Below are 23,148 nucleotides of genomic sequence, written 5' to 3'. Positions count from 1 at the left end.
CTGAAAGTGCACGGAAGGAAAGCACCCCTATCTGCAGCACAAACCATCTACTGGCATGCAGACTCCTTTGGTCATTTTTAACATGTGACATTTTTAGGCTTCTTAGACATTTCCCCGGACACCTTACTGCTTTTGCAACCAGTCTGTAATTCTATGTTCACATTGGACTCCAAGGCATATAACAATACAGCCAGCCATGGAGAAATAAAATGACCAGGACATACAGAAATTACAGATAAGGTTCTTATCCCTCCTCCCTCCCCCTGCTCCATTTGCTAAAAATTTTCCAAGTAAGCCTGCAGAGAGCTTAATGAGGGTCAATGGAAAAATCTCTTAAGAAAAGAAAAAGCTGCATTTAAAATGTGCACTGTTTGGTTCCGGGGTCATAAAGTCTTGTTATCTCTCTCCATCAAGAGGCTGGTATTTGCCCTCTCACTGCCCTCTTTAGCTGTCTTAAGTGAATAAAAGCAAGACAAGTTTATTTGAATATGATCGCTCCCCTTTAAAGCAAGTTTATTATTGTGGGGCTTCAGTGGAATTCTCCAATAGTCTGGCGTGTTTAAGGTAAATGAATGACTTAAACTTTTTTTTTTAAGGGTGAAATGCAAATTCAAAGGAATCCCACAGGAATTCAAACTAGTTTTCAAGATAATAGCACCCCTACTCCCTCCCGGGAAATGGAGTTTAGATAGTTAGTCCCATCATCTCCTTGAGGTTCTCCCCTTCTAGAGAAGTGCAGGACAGACTGAAATCCACCCCTCCCCCGCGCCACACACTGCCTCCTACCCAGGAGCTCTGGGCACCTCTGCTTTCCAGCCATTCAGCTAGTGCCTGCCTGCACTTGGAGCAACTGAATTTTCTCTGGCCCTAGTAGGATGGTTTTTCAATATGCTCTTTATTACCCACCTAACCAGGAAGCCTCTGTGCCTGTGGACTCGTCGGAGTAAACTGAACTCTGTCTCACCAAGCACACAGCCTCACACACTTCAACTCGACTGTGACATTCATAAATAACCCTAGAGAGCCACAGTGACCGAGGGCTGGGACACATGGCAGCTGCCCTCATAGATGCTTCTGCTGTACATAAATACGCATGCCTGGGCCAGTCTCGTAGGTTCTGAGACCCCAATATCAGCTGACAGAATACTCTGTTTGTCTACAAAAGCCGGGTGACATCTGTTTGAAAAAGGCAGACAAAATTCAAAGTCGTGAAGGCTCCTTCCACATCTGTTAGGAACTGTTCCTTGCATGTCCACAGTAACCCTGCAGGGAACCCCTCGTGTTCCTGTCTTTCTGTGCTTGGCATGCATGACCCCGCAAGGGCTATAGATGCTTTAGGTAGTGTCTAATCTTGACAGCATCTCGTCTATCCCCTTGAGCAGGAAAGTTGGTTTTATTGGTGCTACAGCAGTTGCTATTATTTCTCTTTGGAGCCCTTAGGTTTCAGTGCTGTCTGGCAGGCAGTGGGGGCTTTGTGGTAAAGTAAGTCACATAGGGTTCCTACTTGCCTTTCCACTTAAAAGACAGCAATACAAACCATCAGTTTTACACACATGAGCTTTTCTCCTGAGGTTTTATCTCATAAAAGGGGTTCCTTTGAAAAAAAGTTTGAGAACCATTGTTCCCATCATTCTGTCTATCTGATGCTGCCTGGTGGAGACTGTGAGATCATGGATAATGGCACATTGTCTGTGTTCTTACCTTCATGAATTCCACCGAACACATGGAGCTTGGGCCGAACTCGCCTCTGGACTGTGTTTAAGAGCTCCACACAGCCAACCCTTTGAAGCTCCTTTGGAACCCAGTCCCGGAAACCTAAGGATAGAATTCAATCAATACTCTTAATTTTCCTTCTTCAGGTAAGGTTTCATTTTGACTTTCAGGAAGCCATAACTCACAGAAGGTTTATTGTGTTATCTGTAATCCTAGCCTCCCCATTAAAGCTCACAATGGCTTTTAAGGAACTTTCACTCATCACTTTGTCTTCTTTGGATTCTTGATTAATTTTTTTTTTGGTTTCCACTTTTCCCCCCTTTCCAGTTAATTAACATTCTTTTCCTGCAAGAACTGTGATTTATTCAGCCACAGGTTTCAGATCTTCTTCATGAGATCAATGACACTTATTCCCGGCAGCCATAATAGCTCTTTCCGCCTCTATTCTGTTGCTTTCTCTTTTCAAAATTCTTTCTTATATTAGGTACACCAGTTTGCTCCCGGGATGATTCACAGATAGGGGATGTGGAAGAGTTGCCTGGGAGCTGACCACAGGGTGCCTTTTCTGCCTAGAGGGGCCACTCTTAAGCCTTGGGGTTCCTGAGAACCAGAGATCTGGAATACTCAGTTGCTTCTCCATTCCTCTGTAACAACAGACAACATGACCTCACGGTGGCATCCAGCAAGCTTGGGCTAATTGACTAGTTTTAAAGTAAAAGCCACTTAGTCCTTTCCTTAATGCAGAAAAATCTATAAAAAAACTGACATCAATTATAACAAAAGTCAGCTATCCAGATGATTATGGTCTAAAATGAAATCCATACACCTCAGCAGGATGGGGTCTAAGGAAGGCAGGTGGGATGAAAGGCTAAATCATAATCTGTGGGAATCCATTCCACAGTCCCATTAGGTACTGTCTACTGTTAGAAATGGCTGGCCAGGAAGGGACAGATTTTGTTCTGTTTGGATAGGCAGTAAGCATGAATATTTAGTCTCTGTAAAGACAGGCTAGCTGGGGTACGGGAAGCGCCCAGATAAAAGTGGAGTGCCTAACAAACATCCAACTAGGGCCTTTAAAACTATTAAGGGAAAAACTGTGAATCCACAGTGATTATCATTATTACCTCATAGATGCATTTTCTTAAAGAAGGAAAAATACCTCGCTGTGTATAGAAGCACCTCAGATATCATCTTGTTGAGACTATAATGGTAGAGAGTAAATAACACCTACAGTTTCCTTCACACTGAGAAGTGAAGAATTCAAACTCTCCATCCCCCCAACCCCCGGCCCCCAGCACAGCATTTGCCAAAGAATTCCAGTCTTAAAGTTTGTCCTTACATTGTGAAACCTTTACTGGCTTCTTATGAAGCTTCTGGGTGTGGACATCCCTCTGATACATGTGCAGCCTGGATTACCTCACTTTTATTTTTACTACAAAAAGAGCGACCGTAGCCTCTGCTGGAAGAGTAACCAGGATGTCGGGATTCTTCAGAATCTAGTGTTGAGACTTAGCTGTTACTACCACTTGCTTCATGAAGAAATGAATGACTTGGTTGTGAACTGGTCGTTCTGTTTGAAGTCGCAATCTATGGAATGTTTCAGTGATGGGGACGTTTTTTTGTGCTGTCTGTAACCCAAGACCCTCACCATGAACTACACCTAACCAGGCTACAGCTATCCAAGACCCTATCAACAAACTGTGCCCACCCAGGCTGCTCTGGTAGGGGAACCAACCTGGCTGGAATGCTATCCCTACAAAGGCACTCTTGCTGGGTAAGTAAGTCATGCTAGTCAAAACATTTCATTAGCAATTTAATGATTAAATTAGTCTAAATCAGGAAATAAATTGACAATGATTTGATTAGGATCATTGGCAAATACAGTCTTGGAGGGTACAGGATGAGGTGAAGTGCGCCAGAGAGCGACACAGGCATGGTGAAGTCATGTGTCCACTCAGAACTAGCCTCCCTTCGCCTCTTCCCCCTCACTAACTTGTGGCCCCATGGCCCCAGCCTCTATTCTCCCTCAGGAAACTCGGAGCTCCTCCCCTGCCCCCCAACCTCCACCCCAGGGGAAGGAAAACAGCACAGTGGCTCTTAACAGAGGCATGTACAAAGGTTAAATATGCATCAGGAATGTTTGATTCCGCAGGCTGATAGAAGAGGTAAGGGCCATGTGTAACAAGGTAACAAAAATCATGAAAGTCACTTATACCCACATTGTGCCTCTCCTTCAACTCAGTATGACAGAGGAAACTGTTAATACAAGGCATTATACTAACAAATATCAAAGAGATGCCCCCATAAAAATAAATCAATAAGTATCAACATTTGTATTTAAAAAGTGAAATGTTTGAATTTTCTGAGCATGCTTTAGCTGGACAGAGGGTGTCCTGACATTATCCGTAGCCAGAGGATGGTGAGATCAGGGTTGTGGGGTCTGGTTGAAAATGTTCCGTAGCAAGCCAAACCAATGACACGCTCATGAATAATTAGGATCTAATTTCTTCAATACCATCTTCAAATACCATCTTCTGACAGTATGCATCACTAGGGGAGTAGCTTTAACACCAGAGATAGTATAAATCGGGATACCGTCACGATATGCTCGGAGAACACACACCCATAAGTAATATGCAGGGCAAGTCCTTATTGAAAATACTTCATCTTTAAAAAAACTTTTCTTCTCGTATAATCAGCTCAAATGTTAAACTTTAAAGATACCCCAGGCCCGATGCTATGTGTGAAAGGAAAACGAGTTCCTTTGAACAACAGTTCCTTTCATTTCACTGCCATTCAAACGCCTGTGATTGGTAGGTCTCTGTCTTCTTTCGTGTCCCATCCTACCCCTTCACTGTGAAGGGAACACAGTTCTTAAAATAAATTACCAAGCTTAAAAGACTGTGGTTTTCTATGCTCATTGATCGACTAAAAAATCATCAACACCTGTAAGCCTAGCAGAATTGCTAAGGTTAATACCGTACTGGGCTTCTTTAAAGGCATTGACTTTCCTTTTTGCATTCACTGTTTTTTCCCCCTGAAGGAAAATTACTATGTCCCCAAAGAATTATTCATTATGCTGGGGGAGGGGAGCATTTTGAATGACAAAGGATAACCTTCACCCCACTTACCTAAAGGAGGTCCATGTGTCATGAGTATGTCGATGCCCTCAGGGATGAGGTTCCATTTGTCCAGCAGAGACTGGCCTCTGGGTAGGTTAAAGCCCCATCCATTAAACCACGGGGTCCTTGGGGGAGATAACGCATACGGTCAGGCCACCAGAAGGAGCATCTGCACTGTCATATTTCTCACGCACATCCACCCACGGCTTGCAATGCTCTCTTTTCTCTTTTGATGGTTGGCCCTGGCAGCAGGCTGCTTTTCTGTTGACTGCTTCAAAACCAAGCCATCTGAAAGCAGGCATGGAGCCTATGAATTGTTTAACTAAAAAGGGGCACAGGAGCCTTGACCGTGGAAACTGCTGAAATGTCCTGAAGAGTCTGGATGGAAGCTGCTGAGAACAGTCTGTGGGTTCTGATAAGCAAAAGGGGTTACCAAAGCTCTTCCTGCCACCAAAGAGAAGACTCTGGGAACATCCCTGGTCCCTCTGGAATCTGCCTCCCACAGCACCTATGAGCATCTTCCTGAGTTTCTGCTTCATGAATGTGGCTCTAAGATCGAGGAAATATAAGCAAAGGAATGGGGTATCTGTCTGTCGGTTTGGCCTCAACACTGCCTTGTTTACAAACGTCCTGTTTATTAGTGAGAGAACGAAAAATCCTGCAGGCCTAAGGTGCTTCTATAAAGCATTTCTGATTATACTCATCCAAAACATCCAAGCTGAACAGTGTTCTCTGAAAATGACTGCTTTGTTCCATAGGCAAATTCCAATTTGCTCAGCACACTTGCAAAAGATAAAATGGTCAATTTTCTGCTGGTGCTGAACTTCCCCTTCCAGCTTAACCCGCCCACTGCAAGTCATAGTCGATGATTGGGCTCTTATTTGAAGACAATCCCTGGCCAAATGAACAGGATTATCTTTAGAATTCAAATTTAGAAACATTGACAGAACATTCACTTGGTGATCTGGGACAGAAAGATGACCGTTGTTACCATGTCAAAGCCCACATTTCAGGTGACAACCTCAACCTCCCACTGTGGGGAAGATGGAAAGTTCAAGGAAGAAAAGACTGCCTCCAGCTAGAAAGAGGAACCCAATAAAGTACCTTATTTACTTCCTACCCTCTTTCCAAGTGGACACACCATCTTCCTGGAGCTTATGCCTATCAATGTGGTAATAAAATGAGAATAACACTCAAGACAGCCATTGTTCATCAGGTGTTTTTACATTGTCAGGGTCCTAGTCTAAGCATTTTTTTTCACACACTTCAACCTCACAAGCTTTAACCCTCCTGAGATTATCATCCCTGTTTTACAAATGATAAAACTAGCTAAACCTAAACCAAGGCAATCTGGTACCAACACCAATGAATTTAACCATAATGCCAATTCTTTTTCCTCTATGCTACCTGAATTAAATTACTTGCCTTAGACGAAGCACTTCTGGGCTTTTTCAAGTTTGCCTGTGGCTGAAAGCCAAATGCTTTCTCCATTTCATGGTTCAGGAATCAAGCTACAGTATGATGGAGTAGACACCTGCTGTTTCGCCATACCAGCTCTTTCATTCTTCTGGTGACAATGTTGTATTTTCTTAGGTAAGTTACTCCCCTCCCTGATATAATACATGTGTTTCTGGTAAGGCTTACTCCACTCCAGATCCTGCATGAAGTAACTTGCATTTTTGCCACTTACTTGTGATTCACTTCCAAGTGTACACATGGCCCAAGCTGGGCAACTGAGTGTCATCCCCAGGATTTTGTTAGCACTGCTAAAGAGAAGGTCATGTTTCCTCTCTGGAATCTCAAGTCTCAAGAATTGTGCAGCCCTGGAATTGGCTGGGAGCTACATCAGCTGTCCTCTAGACAGTCTCTGCATGGGAATCAACTGACCACCAAAGTAACCCAAGACAAGAAAGAGAGGGCTTTGATGATGTCCTTAGACACAGGGATTCAGCTGTGTCAGACCAAGAAAACTCCTCCTTTCAAGTGTATGAACCAACAAGACTCCCTTCTTTTCATCAGCTTGTATCAAGTTCCATTTCTAATAACCTAAAGGTCTACTACATACAACCACTGTATCCATATAATAATGACCCACGAATCTGTTGTGAACAATAGTGCTCCCTGCTAAAATATCTGTATTCTAAAACTAGAACCTGTGACTTTATCTCCTTACAAGGCAAGGGTCACTGAAGGATTGCGTCCCTTAAAATAGGGATATAATCCTGGATTACACAGATGGGTGGTCCAGTGTGACCCACCAAGGCCTTTAACAGCGGAAGAAAGGACAGTAGAGTTGTCATGAGTAGAGCAATGAGGAAAGACTCAACTTCATGTTGAGTCTTTGAAGATGGAGGAAGAGGACTAGGTGGCTAGGAGTAGTGGGTGACTTTGAAAAGCTAGATAACCTAAACATAAAAAAGTGAATTGTTGGTGGGGTGTGATGGCATATTCCTTTAATCCCAGAATTTAGGAGGCAGAGGTAGGCAGATTCCTGAAATAGAGGCTAGTCTGTTTTACAGAGCCATGTCCAGGCTAGCCTGGAAACTCTCAAAAGAAATGCAGCCATTTCACAGCTATGTTTTAGTTCATAGGACTAGTCAGACTTCTGACCAGCACACCTATATGACAATTTTGTTTGTGTGTTGATACTAACGCCCATTGACTGGCTAAAGTCCAAATAGGAACTAATCACTGTCGACCATGTTTTAGCAGGCTGGGAACTATAGGACCCGTGAGTAGTGCTGGGCCTCACTTGGTATGCAGCATATGCTCCATTGACACAGCCTGTCCTGCTAACTTTCAGAATTCTTTGAAAAAATAATAGTCACTGCCCTAGTCCTGCTTAGCTGGGCAGCCCCAGACCTCAGGTCTGGGAAGAAAGCCTGAGACTCTTCCAGAAAGGAATCCATGGGTCTTGTTCTCACTTGTCCTCTAGCATGTCGGTCATCAGGTTCTTCCATGTTTCATTCAGGTTTTAGAAAAAGAGCCCCACAGCTTGGAAATGCCTACTCTTCCTCCCTTTACAATGACCCTCCTCTGTGATGTGTCTTAAAACAAAACAAAAAACAAAAAACAGAAAAACAACTACAGAAACCAATGAAAACTTAGCATTTTGGCAGAAGAGAGAAGAAAGAAAAATAAGCAAAAACATCTGCTTTCCTAAATTCTAAAAACAAGCTTCTGGGCCTTTGGTTCTTATTGGCATGGAAAATAGAGAAAAGTTTGAAAAAGTCCCAAGCACACCCAAGTTGTGGGGATAGCGAGGGACTCTGATTTTGTTGAGAACAGTCAGCTTTGAGTCCCCAGGACACCATAGGGATTTTCAGAGTCAAAGGAAAAGCAGTTAATTTTTTCAGACTTTCCAATGACCCATTGACCCATTGGTAAATTCTTCTCTTAGAAGCCCATAGTCACACCTATCCTGTTCCCAGGAAGTGCTCAGTTTTGTAAGTTTCCAGGGAAAGACAAGCCTGAACTCATGGTCTCTGGATAACCCAAACTGCATTTGGTTGATGTTAAGCTTGTGACAGAATGCAGAAGGGTCCAAGTTAAGGACAAAGTTTTAACATGTCTGGCTTTTATTTGAACTCAAGCCTGTTGTGTGTATGACAGTGAGTGGTTAAGTTATGGTGACAGGAACATTTATCAAGGCCCTGATGTATTTTATACAGAGCCTTTATCTAGATTATTGGCTTTAATTCCTCTTAGCACTCCTTAACCATGTATTATCATTCTATATTTAGGTAGAAGCATGACATTAGTGATAGTAGTTTGTCCACATTCCCAGAACTAGTATTTGTAGCTACCATGTGTCCCCAGATGGGCCAACTCCAAAGGCCTTCCTTTGAACGATAGTGACAAAAGCCCTCTGACCTGATTTTAATGTGGGGTCTCACACATGTAATGCAAACATGAATGACTGTGACATCAGTCTACTAGTCTGAACACTGTGATTCCAGAGGACGGCATGGGATTTCAAGGTGGCTCTTAGAGAAAACAGTGTGATATGGCCACTCTGGGTCTGACAGTTCTCTGTCTCCTGCAGTGAGGTCTTCCCATAAAGACAGTGGCAGTAAGCCAGGGAGAGAAGCAGCCTGCTGCTGGCATCCAGAACCAGCCTGGCTGAGAAAAGAGATGGGGCCTCCATAAGTCAGGAGACCTGGTGCTCATTCTGTCCGCAGTGGGGCCTCCATAAGTCAGGAGACCTGGTGCTCATTCTGTCCTCATTCACTTGCTGCTGTGGAGCTCCTGTAAGGGAAGGCCCCTCAGAGACCTCTCTTCATCTGAGGAATGGGAAGTGAGGGACTTGGTTATGGGCTTCAAGACTGCTTTTAGGATGTGGACATTTTCTGCGGGGGCCTAGTACACCGAGCAGGCTAACACTGAGGCCCTCGGCCCAGGGAGCAGGACAGACAGACCAAAGGGCAGCTCAGTCTCTGCAGCCTTGCTCCTCCCTCCTAACCTGTGCCACCAAGGCAGTTGGCAACACCTGGCACTTGAACTTCCTATGGCATAAAGCTCGTAATAGTCTGCCGTTCTGTGCAGATCACCCCGGTTCTGAGTAATGCTGTGAATTATTCTCAGCGAACTGTCCAAATTGCCTGCCTGTGAGAGGCCCCGTGCATTGTGGGAGAAAAGTCTGCTCTGAACACAGGCGGGCTCTGCCAGTGTCTCAGATAATGCTCTACCCAGTTCAGTTTGAAACATGAGACCCCAGCACTGAGCCTGTCAGGGTTTCACTGGAAAATATGCGCAAAGCCAACCTCCAGAGCTCCACAATGGGTTTTGTTCTGTAGCAACAGGGGGCAAGGGGGAAAGGGAGAGGGGAGGAATCCAAGGAACAATGTCTAGTGCCTCGGCCAAGGACTTCATAATTAGCTGTGACTAACAAATACCACATGGGAACCAACTCGTAAGAAGAGGGCTCACAAAGCACCTTAATGCTGGTAGGCCAATCTGTGCCTGAGACTCGTCCCCTCCTGAGGAGGGATTAGAGAGGTCTGGAAAGAAGGGGAGCAATTCCATCTGCCTGAAACCACTGGACCTGAGACTCAGACGGACAGGAACTGGGGACGCTTTCAAGACACCAATCAGTCCTTGGCCGTCGGCCTCTGCGGCTGGACTTCCTAGGGCAGCAGGAGTCAAGAGAGTTAACAGGCAGAACTATTTGAAAACAGTGTCAATTAAAAAAAAAAAAAAAAGAAAGAAAAAACCAAAGCAGGTCTTCTAGACGGAAGCAGGCTGAGATGAAATCGCTGCAAAGGTCATCTGTGTTTGCAGTACACAGAGCATCAGTGCAGGCTGAAGGAGTTGTTGGCCATAAATCCTGGGAGGCCTGGACAAAGAATGGTTGTTTATTCCTCCGCAAACTTCAGGGTAGGGGCGGGGCCTGTCCTGGCAAGACAGGATTTGCAAACAGCAAAATTGGAGGTCAGGTGTATTGCTATGATTTCCAGCCCTGGTGTGGGTCAGTGTCCACATATCTTCCATGAACAAACAAGAACTGGGCTGGCTGTACCATAAAGAAGGGTTCTTATGCATGGGGTCTCTTGAGTACTTCAGCAAGGGTCAGAAGCCCTGGGGTGTCTCTCTTTCATTTCCTGAGAAGCTGTGAAGGGGAGGTCAATGGCTCCTGTAACACCCAGCTGTGGGACCCTGCAGGCTGGCCTTGTTACAGTCATGAGAACCAGGAGACTCTATAAAATCCAGCCATTCTTGTTTAAGAGGCAGAGGTTAAGAGCTTGGATTATGGAGTCAAACAGACCCATGTTCAAGTCCCACACCTGCCAATCACTTGCTTGCCTTCTCCAAGTTTCAGCTTCCCTCATCTTTGAAATAAAAATAGTTATCTTCAAATGAAGATAAAATAACTGCATGTAAAACCTTTGGCAGGACACTGACTGGGAGGATTATTTTGTAGTTTCTATTTATTTATCAGCAATAAATCTGTTTATATGTCTATCTATATGTGTAAATATGTGTGCATACAAAGAATTGCTCAGGCTCTTTCTGCCTTCTAGAATGTTCAGTCAAGTACTCGACAAATCACAGGACCCCTGCTCCAGAACGCTTTAGAGGTCCCCAGTGATCCAGCAGGCGTTACGAGATGGCTAGACAGCCTGATTTCTTCCGGCTGATGACTTATTAAAAGGCACTTCCCCGTCTGTGTTTGTGTGAAACATTTTTCAGAGAGGCACTGCTTCCCTCATTCGTTCACTCAGTCTTGCACAGACAAATCCTTGAAACGCAAGTGCGTAGGGCAGATGGTTAGTCAAGGCTGCTTAGCTGGCTGGCACAGGTGATTACACTTTGGCAAGATCTCCGATTGAGGAAGTTCAAAGCCGGGGATATTCAGGTTCCTTGGAATATTTATAATAGAGGAGGAGCTGATAAGCTACTAATGAATGGCACCTCCATTAGATGAAACTCAGAAACCAGGGGCCAGTGTGCAGACTTTCTTTCCTGTACGGTGGTCCTTCAGAACCACAGCCATCTTCTTCAGTCCTGCCACTCCCACCACCATCCGTCCCTCTCCGATTGCACATCATCCCAGGTCCAAGAGAAGCTAATTTAAGCACTGCCAGTGAAAATCACCCTGCACTCAACATGCCATGAAGCTGTCACAATAATTCTTGATCTCCAGCTCACCTGACGGCTGAGCCCTCTCCTGCTTGCAAAGCTTCCCTGTCAGTTAGAAAGAGCAGTTTACCTGGCACCAGATGTGTCATCCAGAATATCCAGATGGAAGGCAGACACCTGTCCCCTTCTCCTCCACTCCTGCTCCCTCCTTCATTGCCTTGTTTTCCCCTCTTAGCTCTGGATTTTGAAAAGTCCTTCTTCTCTCTTCTACATACTTCCTTCCTTTGGCCAGTCTGCAAGCTACTTGCTGGTGCAATTAAAAAGATGTATGTCTTGCTTTGGCCCACAGACTGACTTGAATCAAGGACATAGATACACAGGTACAGACACACAGACACACAGATACAGACACATATACACACATACACATACAGATACAGACATACATACACACAGATACAGATACAGACACACATACACACGCATAGAGAGAGAAACACAGATACACAGACACAGATACAGACATTCAGACATATACACACACACATACACATACAGATACAGACATACATACACACAGATACAGATACAGACACACATACACACGCATAGAGAGAGAAACACAGATACACAGACACAGATACAGACATTCAGACATACACACACAGATACACAGACAGATACAGACACATAGACACACACAGATACAAATACAGACACATTGACACACACACAGATACACACACACATGCACACACACACACACAGAAACACAGATACACAGACACACAGACACATATACAGACATTCAGACATATACACACAGATACACAGACAGATACAGACACATAGACATACACACAGATACAAATACAGACACACACTCAGAGACACAGACACAAACACACACAGACACAGATACAGACACACAGACACACATCATAGATAGCAGAGAGAGGGAAAATGTAGCTTCAAGCTTTCTACCCTGTGCAGCTACTTGGGCAGCCTGCCTAGCCAGAAGAGCGGCTCAGCTGCCTCCAAAGGGCACTGCAGGCTTTTCTTTCAACAGCTGTCTTGTCCCAGCTCTTCACTGGGACTTTGTAGTGTCACCTTTCATGATAAGGTGCTTGGGATGAAAAGACACTGTTTTGATGAAGGGCAGTCCTGGGTGACTAATGTGGTCTGTGTGCCGTGTATGCAAAAGGATGAAATCGTACCAGGTAGCCCCCTGAGCCCCATGACCTACAGGTGGGATCTCTTAAGCCAAAGGATCAGACACTGCAGTCTTTTCCAACATGCCACCTGTGCCCTTCTTGTAACTACCAAGGAGCAAGTGTCAGAAGCACACCTCTGCCTCTGTTCCCATTCCCTTTCCCACTGGAAAGGAGGCAGTGTAAGCTGAGCTTACTTTAGGAATCAAGAAACAAGACATTATGACCTGTTTTCAAACATGGTTTGCTATGAATTATTAAAAATAATGTTCCACTGTCTGCACAGTTCTCCCAAGCATCCTGGCCTTTACTCTTATAAACAAGTTCTGAACAGGAAGAACAAACTGGGGAGATGGTTCAGTGGGTAAGAGAGCTTGCCACACAAGAGTGAGAACCTGAGTTCAGTGCCCTAACCCTGCCAGTAAAGTCAGGTGTGACCGTGCATTCCTGTAATCCTCACACTGAATGGTGTAGGGACAAAGATAGGAGATCATTGGGATTGTTGGTCAGAAAGCGACAGAGTAGGACACCTGATATGCTCTTCCATCCTCCACAGCAGACACGTGTACCCACCCACACAAAAGTGTGGATACACATACACACACACAGACACACACATACACACACAGATAGACACATACACACACAGACACATACACACAGATAGACACACACAGATAGACACACACAGATAGACACACACAGACACATACACACAGATAGGCACACAAGTAGACACACATAGACACACACACAGACACACAGACACACACACAAATAGACACACACAGACACATACACACAGATAGACACACACAGATACACACACACACACACACAGAAAATCTTCTCAGCCCCTTCATGTCTTTTAATCCCCCCTCTACATGACAGAGAAGAAGACAATGTCACCCAGCATACCACGAGAGCCTGGCCGGGCACAGAGAAGATCTCAGCAAGACAGCTGGTATACTTGTGGGCAGGAGAGGAGTTGGTCACAACTGATGCTTATAGGAGTATTATTTTGTGGCCAAGGAAATCAAAGGTATCTTCAGTTAGAATAAAGGCGCCCCCTGCTCAGACTGGCACTATCACAAAAAAAGAGCCCTGAACTGAGCAGCCCACAGTGAGAACCCCATTCACAACTCACCCCAGCAGGGAGTATTCTACAGCAAGGACATCTATCACAATTCCATCACAAGAAGGGTAGCTTAACTACTAGAGAGAACTAAAGCAACATAGCATTTTATCCTTTAAGCAGATAAATGGACAATATGTTATTGTAGTAAAAATATACATAATGCAAAATTTACCTTGACTCATGTTGGGTATAAGTGGGTTCTATGAAGTATATTCACAATGCTGAAAGACTGTCCACCCTCAAACTTTGTACACATCAGTCAATGATAACCCCCTATTGGGTCAATTCTCTAACCCTTGGTAAACACTCTTACATTTCCTGTCTCTATGAACCAGGATAAAGTGGAAACCTCATATGAGTAGAATCAGACAACATTTAACTATGTCTGGCTTATTTCTCTCAGCATAATGCTTTTATAACCTATCACATGTCAGGGATCCACTCCTTTTGTGGTTGAATGATATTCCATTGTTTGGGAATGCAGTATTCATTGTTTACCTAAGATTTCAGAATGCCCAGTGTATACCCAGCACTTAGCTTGGCCGTACAGAAACACGGAGAGTGAATTCCAGTCATTTTCTTTGTGTAGTGCACAGTTAGGGTTGGAAGCCCAGTGGGCATCCCCTATCCATTGGGTACCTTTTGGTTTGGGTGCCTGTTTTGTGCCATGTTCTGGCACCTGGGTAGTAGGCAAAGAGAATCTGTGACAGCTTTCCTAAAAACAAACAAAAACAAAAACCAACCATAGCCAGTTATTTCAGAATTAAAGGTGCCCTGTGCTGTCCTTTCTAAACAATCTGGTTTTAGAGAGCTTCCAGGAAGGAAACTCTGAATGACTCGAAAAATAAACTAGTAGCTCCCAAAGTGGGTCAGTTCTCAAATGTCCCAGAGGACTTGGTGGGACTTTGGGTAAGTCACCTTTCCCTGTAGACACTCCTAACATGCAGGTGGACGGGGCATCAGGAAACACAAAAGCCATCTCTCAGAAGAGACCGAGCCAGGGGGCAGCGTGTGTCACATGCCTGGCTGGTGCTAAGGTGCAGAACGAACAGGACAGAGAAAAGAGGTGGGAAGATTGCCAAGTGCTTGGGCACTGGGCAGAGAACACCTGTGCTTCCCCTCCCCCTCCTTACCTGCAGCCATGCTACGAGCAGAGCGTGCTTTATTCAGGTTTTCAAGAGCAAGGAGAAGCAGAGGTGAGCTCAGGGCTAGCTGGATTGTGTCTTTGTTATACAGTAAACTCTTGGGAATTGATTGTAATGGATATAGGAAGACTGATGAAGTCTCTGCCTCAAGTAGAAGAGACCATACAGTAGAGGATAGAGCAACAGAGCACAGTACCACAAGGGTAACAGTACAGATCGTACCAGAGAGGATAGTGTAATGGATGGTGCAAAATATGATAGACTGGCAGAGGGCTACATGATACAGGATGATGTGATGAAGTGTAGTGCGGTAGAGGGTGGTATCATAGAGAATAGGGTGATAGAGGGTAGTGCGGTACAGGGTAGTATCATAGAGGATGGTGTGATAGAGGGTAGTGCGGTAGAGGGTGGTATCATAGAGGATGGTGTGATAGAGGGTACTGCGGTAGAGGGTGGTATCATAGAGAATGGTGTGATAGAGGGTAGTGCGGTAGAGGGTAGTGCGGTAGAGGGTGGTATCATAGAGGATGGTGTGATAGAGGGTACTGCGGTAGAGGGTGGTATCATAGAGAATGGTGTGATAGAGGGTAGTGCGGTAGAGGGTGGTATCATAGAGGATGGTGTGATAGAGGGTACTGCGGTAGAGGGTGGTATCATAGAGAATGGTGTGATAGAGGGTGGTGCGGTAGAGGGTGGTATCATAGAGAATGGTGTGATTGATAGAGGGTAGTGCGGTAGAGGGTAGTGCGGTAGAGGGTGGTATCATAGAGGATGGTGTGATAGAGGGTACTGCGGTAGAGGGTGGTATCATAGAGAATGGTGTGATAGAGGGTAGTGCGGTAGAGGGTAGTGCGGTAGAGGGTGGTATCATAGAGGATGGTGTGATAGAGGGTACTGCGGTAGAGGGTGGTATCATAGAGAATGGTGTGATAGAGGGTAGTGCGGTAGAGGGTGGTATCATAGAGGATGGTGCATTAGAGGACAGAATAACACTTTACAGTATTTGGTTTAGTTCAGTGTGTTTGAATGTGTCAGACATTCATGCTGCTTTCACATACTACTTAATGTTCTGTATAGCACAAAGGGGTTATGGCTGGGGAGGAATTCACTAGTAAGAGAGTCTATCACCTAAAAAATAAACTCCAAAAGAATAACTGACAAGTTTATGTGAAATCCCAGTGCAGTCTTAATTTGAGAAGGTAGACTGGAAGCTTGGTGGCTTCAGGTGGCTCACCATGGTGATCTTGGCCTCTACCACAGAATAATTCATCAACTGAATTAAAAGGGAGTCTTCATGAAGAGTTTCTGACTTTGTTAGAAAATGTGTATTCCTTGATGGTTAGTGGAAATCCAAAAATATCAACTTTTAATATATCAGTATAAATACAAAAAATCTTGGAAAAATTCCAGACCACAATACCCAATAGTTTTCTTAGGATAAGGGCATTATGAGTGATTTTTTTCCTTTTTATTATTTCTTACTTTTAGAAATAATGACCACATACCATTTAAGGAGAAAAAGTTATTCTGTATAAGTATCTCCATGAATAATGAAGATAACCATATTATCACTTAGAAAAAAAATCTGCGTAAGTATCTCCATATGGTAGAATGTAGATGGGGAATTTGGAGATGTTAAAAGATGTGTAGGCTTTACTTTGGACTGTGAGGCAATTTCTTCCAGGAGGTGGTGGAATTGGTGGATATGAGGCAAGGGCCTGCCTCCTCGTCTCTGTTTGGTGTACCATTTGTGGGGATAGAATGGAACCTTTGGAGCAGAAGTCATCCTTTTATTCATTTGATTAACCCAAGAAACCAAGCTGCCCTGAATGCCACTGACCACTGTGTTGGTGGGATCCATCTCCATGCTGACAACAACATTCCAAAAATGTCAATAAAAGCCATCATAGACCCATGGAATACTTCACTGGTTACTAAGAGAACTCACAATTTTCAGTTTACAATAGTTCAGAGATGAGAACAAGGTGTTGATTTCAGAGAAATCAATGCATAGAAACTTAAGCTTAACATAGCTCTGTAGTGCTAAGCAGGCTTAACTCTGTTAGATGGACTGAGCATCAGGCCTGAGTCCAAATTTGCATCACTTTCTACTTAGAACATAGCTGATCTGTTTTTCAGCTTATACACGGGCATGCTAATACATAGCCCACAGGTCAGTTGTGAGGATTAACTATGATAATGTGTAGTGTGTGTAGGTTGGCATCATCTAAGGGTTAGCATTTCCACTCCTTTGGCTTTTGTTCTCTCCTGCACATTCTTTATATCACTAGGAAGTTTATGTGTTCCTTACTTCCCCAACTCAGGAAAAGCTGAGTAGACACGTCACAAAGCAATAGACCCAGCCTTTTACATAGGTGGGCCAACTTTGGTTAATAGAAAGACACAGGCTTGGGTATCAGAAGATGAAATTTCTAGTTTTGATTCTTCAAAGCCACTGGAGCAAGTAACCCCTCTGAATTCCCATTTCCTGAATCATGAAATAGGGGTAACAATTCCTGTGAAACTTTCCAGGTTGTCAAGCAAATGCCAGTATAAGCCAGTCACAAATAAAACAAAAGCTCCTTCGGATGAAGTGCCTTCCAATTCCCAGGTCACCGTTTGTCCTTGTGCCCTATTTATGCTGCTTGGAAGCTCGGAGGAATTGGAGTAAGTGACAAATAGGTCAGGTGGAGTTAAAGCGCTGGCCCCCATTTATCTACCATTTTGGCTCTAAAAAACTAGTTTCAGTCCAGAGTGATTTACTGAAGTGAGGGAAGCCACACAGTCAAAGGAATGAGTTAAAAGCTTCACTGGCCCTTCCATTCAGAGGTGAAGGCAGGCACGCAGGCTGGGTGCCTCCCTCCCCCAGTGCCAGCCAACCATGTATTATTAATTGGGCTCAACAAACATTACAAGCACCTTCCGCTGTGAAACTCTGGCAAGGCGCTCCAGGGAGATCCAAGCACAAAGAGAGGCAACGTCCCAGCCTTCACCAACCTGCCATCTGGTTGGGATAACAAGATAGTTACAGGCAAAACCGTCTCCTTTCTCTCCGCCCATTAAAATTTTACTGCACCCTCAAGGCTCAAGTCATAATTATATTTTCCTCAAGAAGCTTTCTCTCATCCCTTCAGCCTTTTGTTTAGTCCTCATTTGTGAACTCTATCATATTTTACTTGATCTTGGAGGTGTGTATGTGCGCTCACCTTCACTCTTTAAAGCATCCTGTCAAAGTACTGTTAGGTCTCTTTCCCCCAAAGATTGTAAGCCATCTCTGATCCACCTTGGCGTGCCCTAAGACCCCCAAGTAAAATGAGTGACTTGAAATAGATATCAAGAAGATACTCCCAATAATGAAAAAAACAACAACAGGGTATTTAACAAAAGTGCTAAGGAGAGTGATCCAGATAATACACTTAATTAGAGGGCAGGACAGGGCAAGCTATAGGAAGGCTGGGCTTTCAAAAACATCAGATAATGCACTATATATGTACATACATATGTATAAATATCATAGGCCAATGCTGCCTAACATGACAGCCACCTACAGTTACTGGGCACTTAGGTATTAGGTTAGTCTCAACTGAGCTAGATATGCTAACTGTGAAACATGATGTATTTTGGATGCCTCGCAGAAAAAAAATTATGTTAAATTTTCTAAAAACCTTCATATTAATACACATTAAAGTATAATATTGTAGATAACCTGGTTAAATGAAACTTATTAAGATACATTTTATCTTTTTTTCTTTTTAAAATGGCTACCTCAAATATTTTTCCATTATGTGGTTCATGTTTTATTTAAATTTTACAGTGGGGACTAGACAAATGGCTCAGTTGTAAGAAGGCTTGCTGCTCCTCCAAAGGATCTGAGATTTGTTCTTAGCATCCATGTCATTCATGTGGCTCACAACTTCTTGCCTATAACTGTAGCTCCAGGAGACCCAACGCCCTCTTCTGGCTGCCACAGGCACTTAGTCTCTCTCTCTCTCTCTCTCTCTCTCTCTCTCTCTCTCTCTCTCTCTCTCTCTCTCTCTCTCTCTCTCTCTCTCTCTCTCTCTCTACACACACATTAATACAAATCACAGAAAAAGGAAAAAATGGACAGTGCATCACAGGCTTTACACATGACTTATACTATGATCCAATAATCTCTATTCAGAAATTATATGCTAATCAAATAATCCAAGATCAAATAAAAATGCGGCGCATAAAGCTGTTCACTACAAATATTATTTATAAGAGAAAAATACTGGACACAATTATATCATTCAGACTGCATTAAAAGGAATGGTCAAGAAAATTACCATTATTGGATTATGCAGTCAACTTTTACACACGCATAAATTATAGTGAGGTGGTAGCCTAAGAAATTTTTAGAACATAATGGGGCTTGAAATACCAGCCCCACCAGGACACTGCAGAGAGTGCCCAAATCTAAATATGGTCTGCATGGATGCAGACACGTGCTTTCCCTAGCTTCTCATACATCTCCTGAATGACTGCTACACCCCAGGTCTTGTATTAAGAAACTTGAATTAAGGATGAAAAGAGAATGGAGGGCCATCCAGGGAAACAGCTGTGAGTAAAAATGGACACACGCGGTATGGCGGACACCTGATAGAGACAGGCCTACACTTTCCTAGGCTAACCAATGGACAGAGATAAACTGAAGAAATTAAAAAGAGTCATGAGCATCAGGATACAAGGTTTGCCTTAGATTCCCAAACTCTCTCGGGTTGGTACCAGAACAAGGCAGGCTGTCACAAACCCCAGTTTCCCTGAGTCCCTGCCACTGAGTTGTTCACTGTTGGCTCAGTTCTGGCTCCAGAAGCAATCGGGGAGCTTTTGACTATGGTTCTGAACCTGAGCCTGAATCAGCTGCCACACTTCCACACGTGTGAACTCTGGGAAATTACTTCCAAAGCCTCAGTTTCCCCATCCACAAGATGGAAATAATTTTAGCGTCTACCTCATTGATACAAATAACTCACATAGAGTTTTTGGCAGAATGTTTGACTGATGGAAAGAACATAACACCTGTCGGGTTTATTGTTGCTGCAGTTACTGTAAAGTTGAGAAAAACTGCATGGTATACCACTCACCAGAATGACGGATGGGAAGGTGCAGCCTGTAAGCTCTACCAGGTCACTTACTTTCGGTTTCTAGAATATTTTATAGGAATTAAATTTACTCAACCACAGTTTAATTTTCATTTTTAATGCCTTAAAGGATGATGAAATTATAAATGTTCTATATAATGTCATATTGAAATAATTTAACCAGAAAATTATTGAAGTTCACTATCTTTTTACTGGGAAGCATCACTCACAGAAGCTTTCATTTCAAATGTCACTGTTTTTAAATCCCATTGTGCCATTCGCTCATTTCCAATCTATTCAGAAAATTAAGCACACCTTATCAATTTCCGGGTAGTCTTTCATTAGCCAAAAGCAAAACCGGGTCAATTGCTTTGAGGTATTTTAGAGCTACCGATGGACTGAAGGAATCTTGCAACCAGAAATGTTTGCTTTTTCTCATACTCAGGTCTGTTCATTCTGATTTCCAAGCCAGTTGGCACGAAAATAGTCTCTCTGTTTTACAAACAGAATATTTTCCAGGGTTTTCTAGAGGTGTCTGCTTAAAATAAACAGGGCTCTAGTTTATTTCTTTACAGCTTTTAAAACCAAAACACCGGGGCTTAACTGAATGTGCTGTATTTAAATTCTGAAAGGTATCTTTATATGAGCAAGGTCTGAGTTCTTGGAATGAAATTCTCCAGAAATGAGATTTTCAGTGTTTACTTGAGGCTTTCCTCTGTGAAGTAACAACACCATGGTGTTGGGTTTGTTTCTTTGGGGCCTTGGAATGAATACAACTCAGCTATGCTGTCCCTTTACTCTAGGATACACTGGTATTTCTGAAAACTGCTGTGAAGAATATATCAATCATTTTGATACATAAACCCTCAGTTATTTTCTCACTAGCTGACAGTGTTGAAGATGAACCCACTGCCCCCGCCACAAGTGGAGAACTGCACAAAGTTACTGCAATTTCAGCTGGTTGGAGTTAAATGTAATTCAGCAATAGACTTCAGGCTCCCACTCTAGCTCCTAGGAGTAGCCTGGCTTAGATGACAACCCACATGCCATGGCAAGAATTAGGCAAAGGTGGGCTTTCAGTTTTAGGTCTAGAAACTAGGACAGGTGCCTCCTCGTATCTGTGGCACACATGTCCCCAGTGTCTACATCAGTGGTGGATCGAGGAACGAGGCAGTACCAACATGGTGAGGTAAGAGGTTTCTTGGTGCACTGTCCCATGGCAGCACCTGCCACACTAACACATTATGTTGGATCTACTGAGAATGTTCTAATAGGATTCTGTGGTTAAGTAGGAGAAGTGCAGGTCTTCAGCTCCAGGCTATATGCAGAAAGTCACCGCAGGGGAGCTTCTGAGGAGCTCTGCAGAAAGAAACTTGCTCAACCTGATCTATCTGTATGTGGTCCAAAGAATTAGGACTCAATAAGCCCTGTCCTGCTTTTCAAATAATGTCTGTTCTTACTAGGTGGTGTTTATGTAACTCTGGCAGGGGGGTGTGTCCTGTTCCGAGCACAGGAACTCATTTAATAGAGTATCTACGGTAGTCTCACTTTGCAGAGGAGAATATTCACTCAACAAGAGAAGATAGGTTCCCTGGGTCAAACAGGGGTCAATGCTTACCCTCCAAGCCAAAATAAATCCCAGTGAGGAATAACGTCTTTCAGCCTTAGGCTAAGAATTATAGTACAATGTGCAGGCCCAGCCTGCTCCAGGTGGCCTGTCTCACCCTTTCTCCCCTCAGAGTGGTCCCTCCTTATGTCCCAAGCTAAATCTGGAATTTTCCCAAGAGTTAAAAGTCTTCTCCTTTTGCACTAGGGAATGACAAGGGCTCTGGAGGAGATGCAGGCTGACTTTGTCCAGGGGAATTTGCTTTCTATTGCTGTTATAACATGTTTATTATCTGACAGTCCTTAAAGACAGGAGCCCAACTCCGTCACATAGGACTGATGCTGAGGTAATCCCAGAGCAGACTGCTTCTGGGGGCTTGAGGAGAGAAATCATTTCCTTCCCTTCAAGAAAAAGGAATGGAGGCTCCTGGTTCAGCCACACTCTCATCTTGTGCTCACAGCCCCATTACTCACTTTGGCCCCTTTACCTCCCCCGTATCAGGATTTTGTGACCACACAGGGTTCATCTAAATAATCCAGGATGCACCACCTATGTCTAGGCACTTAACTGAACCACATCGGAAAATCCCCTTTGCCAAGTGAGGTGATGTTCACAGGCTTTCAGGCCTGGGATGTGGCTATCTTAGAAGAGGATCATTGTTCTGCCTCCCAAGGCAGCACAGAGTTGTGGGAGATGAAATGGAGGAGAGCCTGGGACTGGCAAGGAGTTGGGGCAAGGAGATGGAGATGCCCCTGGGACACCCAGCGTCCACTGTAGGGGGGGTGAGGGGTGGGATGCGGGGCTTCCCCTTTCTTACCGGTCCCTGTTACCATCCCAGATCACTTGCCATGGTGATGAGTGGCAGGCATGAAGTAGAAAAAGAGGTAGGTTGGACTTCTCCAGCTGTGCTGTGTTTACCACCTGGGCTATGAGTCCATTCTGGGAACACCTGAGCTCATTACCACTATGATTTATCACACCGACCATGGTTCTTTCTGGAAGATGGTGGGGGATTTAAAAGCTTATCATTTTTATGTTAACATGAGAACGTTTTGCTTGAAAACAGAATTCTTTACATGTCTTTGGTTCTCAGAGTGCATGGAGAGAACACAACCTACCTCTAATAGTAATTTGACAAATACCTGTCAAGTACGTAGACCAATGTCCAGAACACAGAAAGATCAGTGATGTCACTTTTACACTCTGATGTCACTCATGACCGTTCGAGTCTCCTTCAGAGTGCTTTGAATACCTGAGCCTCTTTAGCCCCTCAGTTATTCTGAGAAATAATAGGGGTGGTTATGGATCTTGGTGGGAATCATCTACTTGACTGGCAAAGCCACACTGGCTTTTGCATCTACAGCACAGTGTCTCTGTTAACTGTGCTAAACTGTGCTATCATGGAGCCTTGAAGGCCACCAGAGTAGATGAGAATCAGGAGTTAAGTCAGAGTTAGGGGAGCTTATCTGTATGTGATAAACTTCTACTGACCTTGTGGTTGGTGCAGTGTTTTTGGTGAGGGGACAGAAGTT

General features: G+C 44.0%; 1 protein-coding gene across 6 annotated transcripts in view; it reads right to left on the bottom strand.

The window, feature by feature from the left end:
* Mpped2 (metallophosphoesterase domain containing 2) overlaps positions 1 to 23,148 on the bottom strand; it is a 179,915-nt gene that overhangs the window by 8,234 nt on the left and 148,533 nt on the right. For all 6 annotated transcript variants that reach the window (XM_040745978.1, XM_040745982.1, XM_040745980.1 and 3 more), the window contains 2 exons: positions 4,845 to 4,960; positions 1,702 to 1,815 (listed from right to left, as the gene is read on the bottom strand). In XM_040745978.1, coding sequence (XP_040601912.1) covers positions 1,702 to 1,815; positions 4,845 to 4,960 — 230 coding nt within the window. The remainder of the gene's footprint in view (positions 1 to 1,701; positions 1,816 to 4,844; positions 4,961 to 23,148) is intronic.

This window comes from Mesocricetus auratus, unplaced genomic scaffold, assembly GCF_017639785.1.
Source record: "Mesocricetus auratus isolate SY011 unplaced genomic scaffold, BCM_Maur_2.0 Super-Scaffold_100004, whole genome shotgun sequence".
Lineage (NCBI taxonomy): Eukaryota > Metazoa > Chordata > Mammalia > Rodentia > Cricetidae > Mesocricetus > Mesocricetus auratus.
This window is presented reverse-complemented; position numbering and strand designations above follow the sequence as displayed.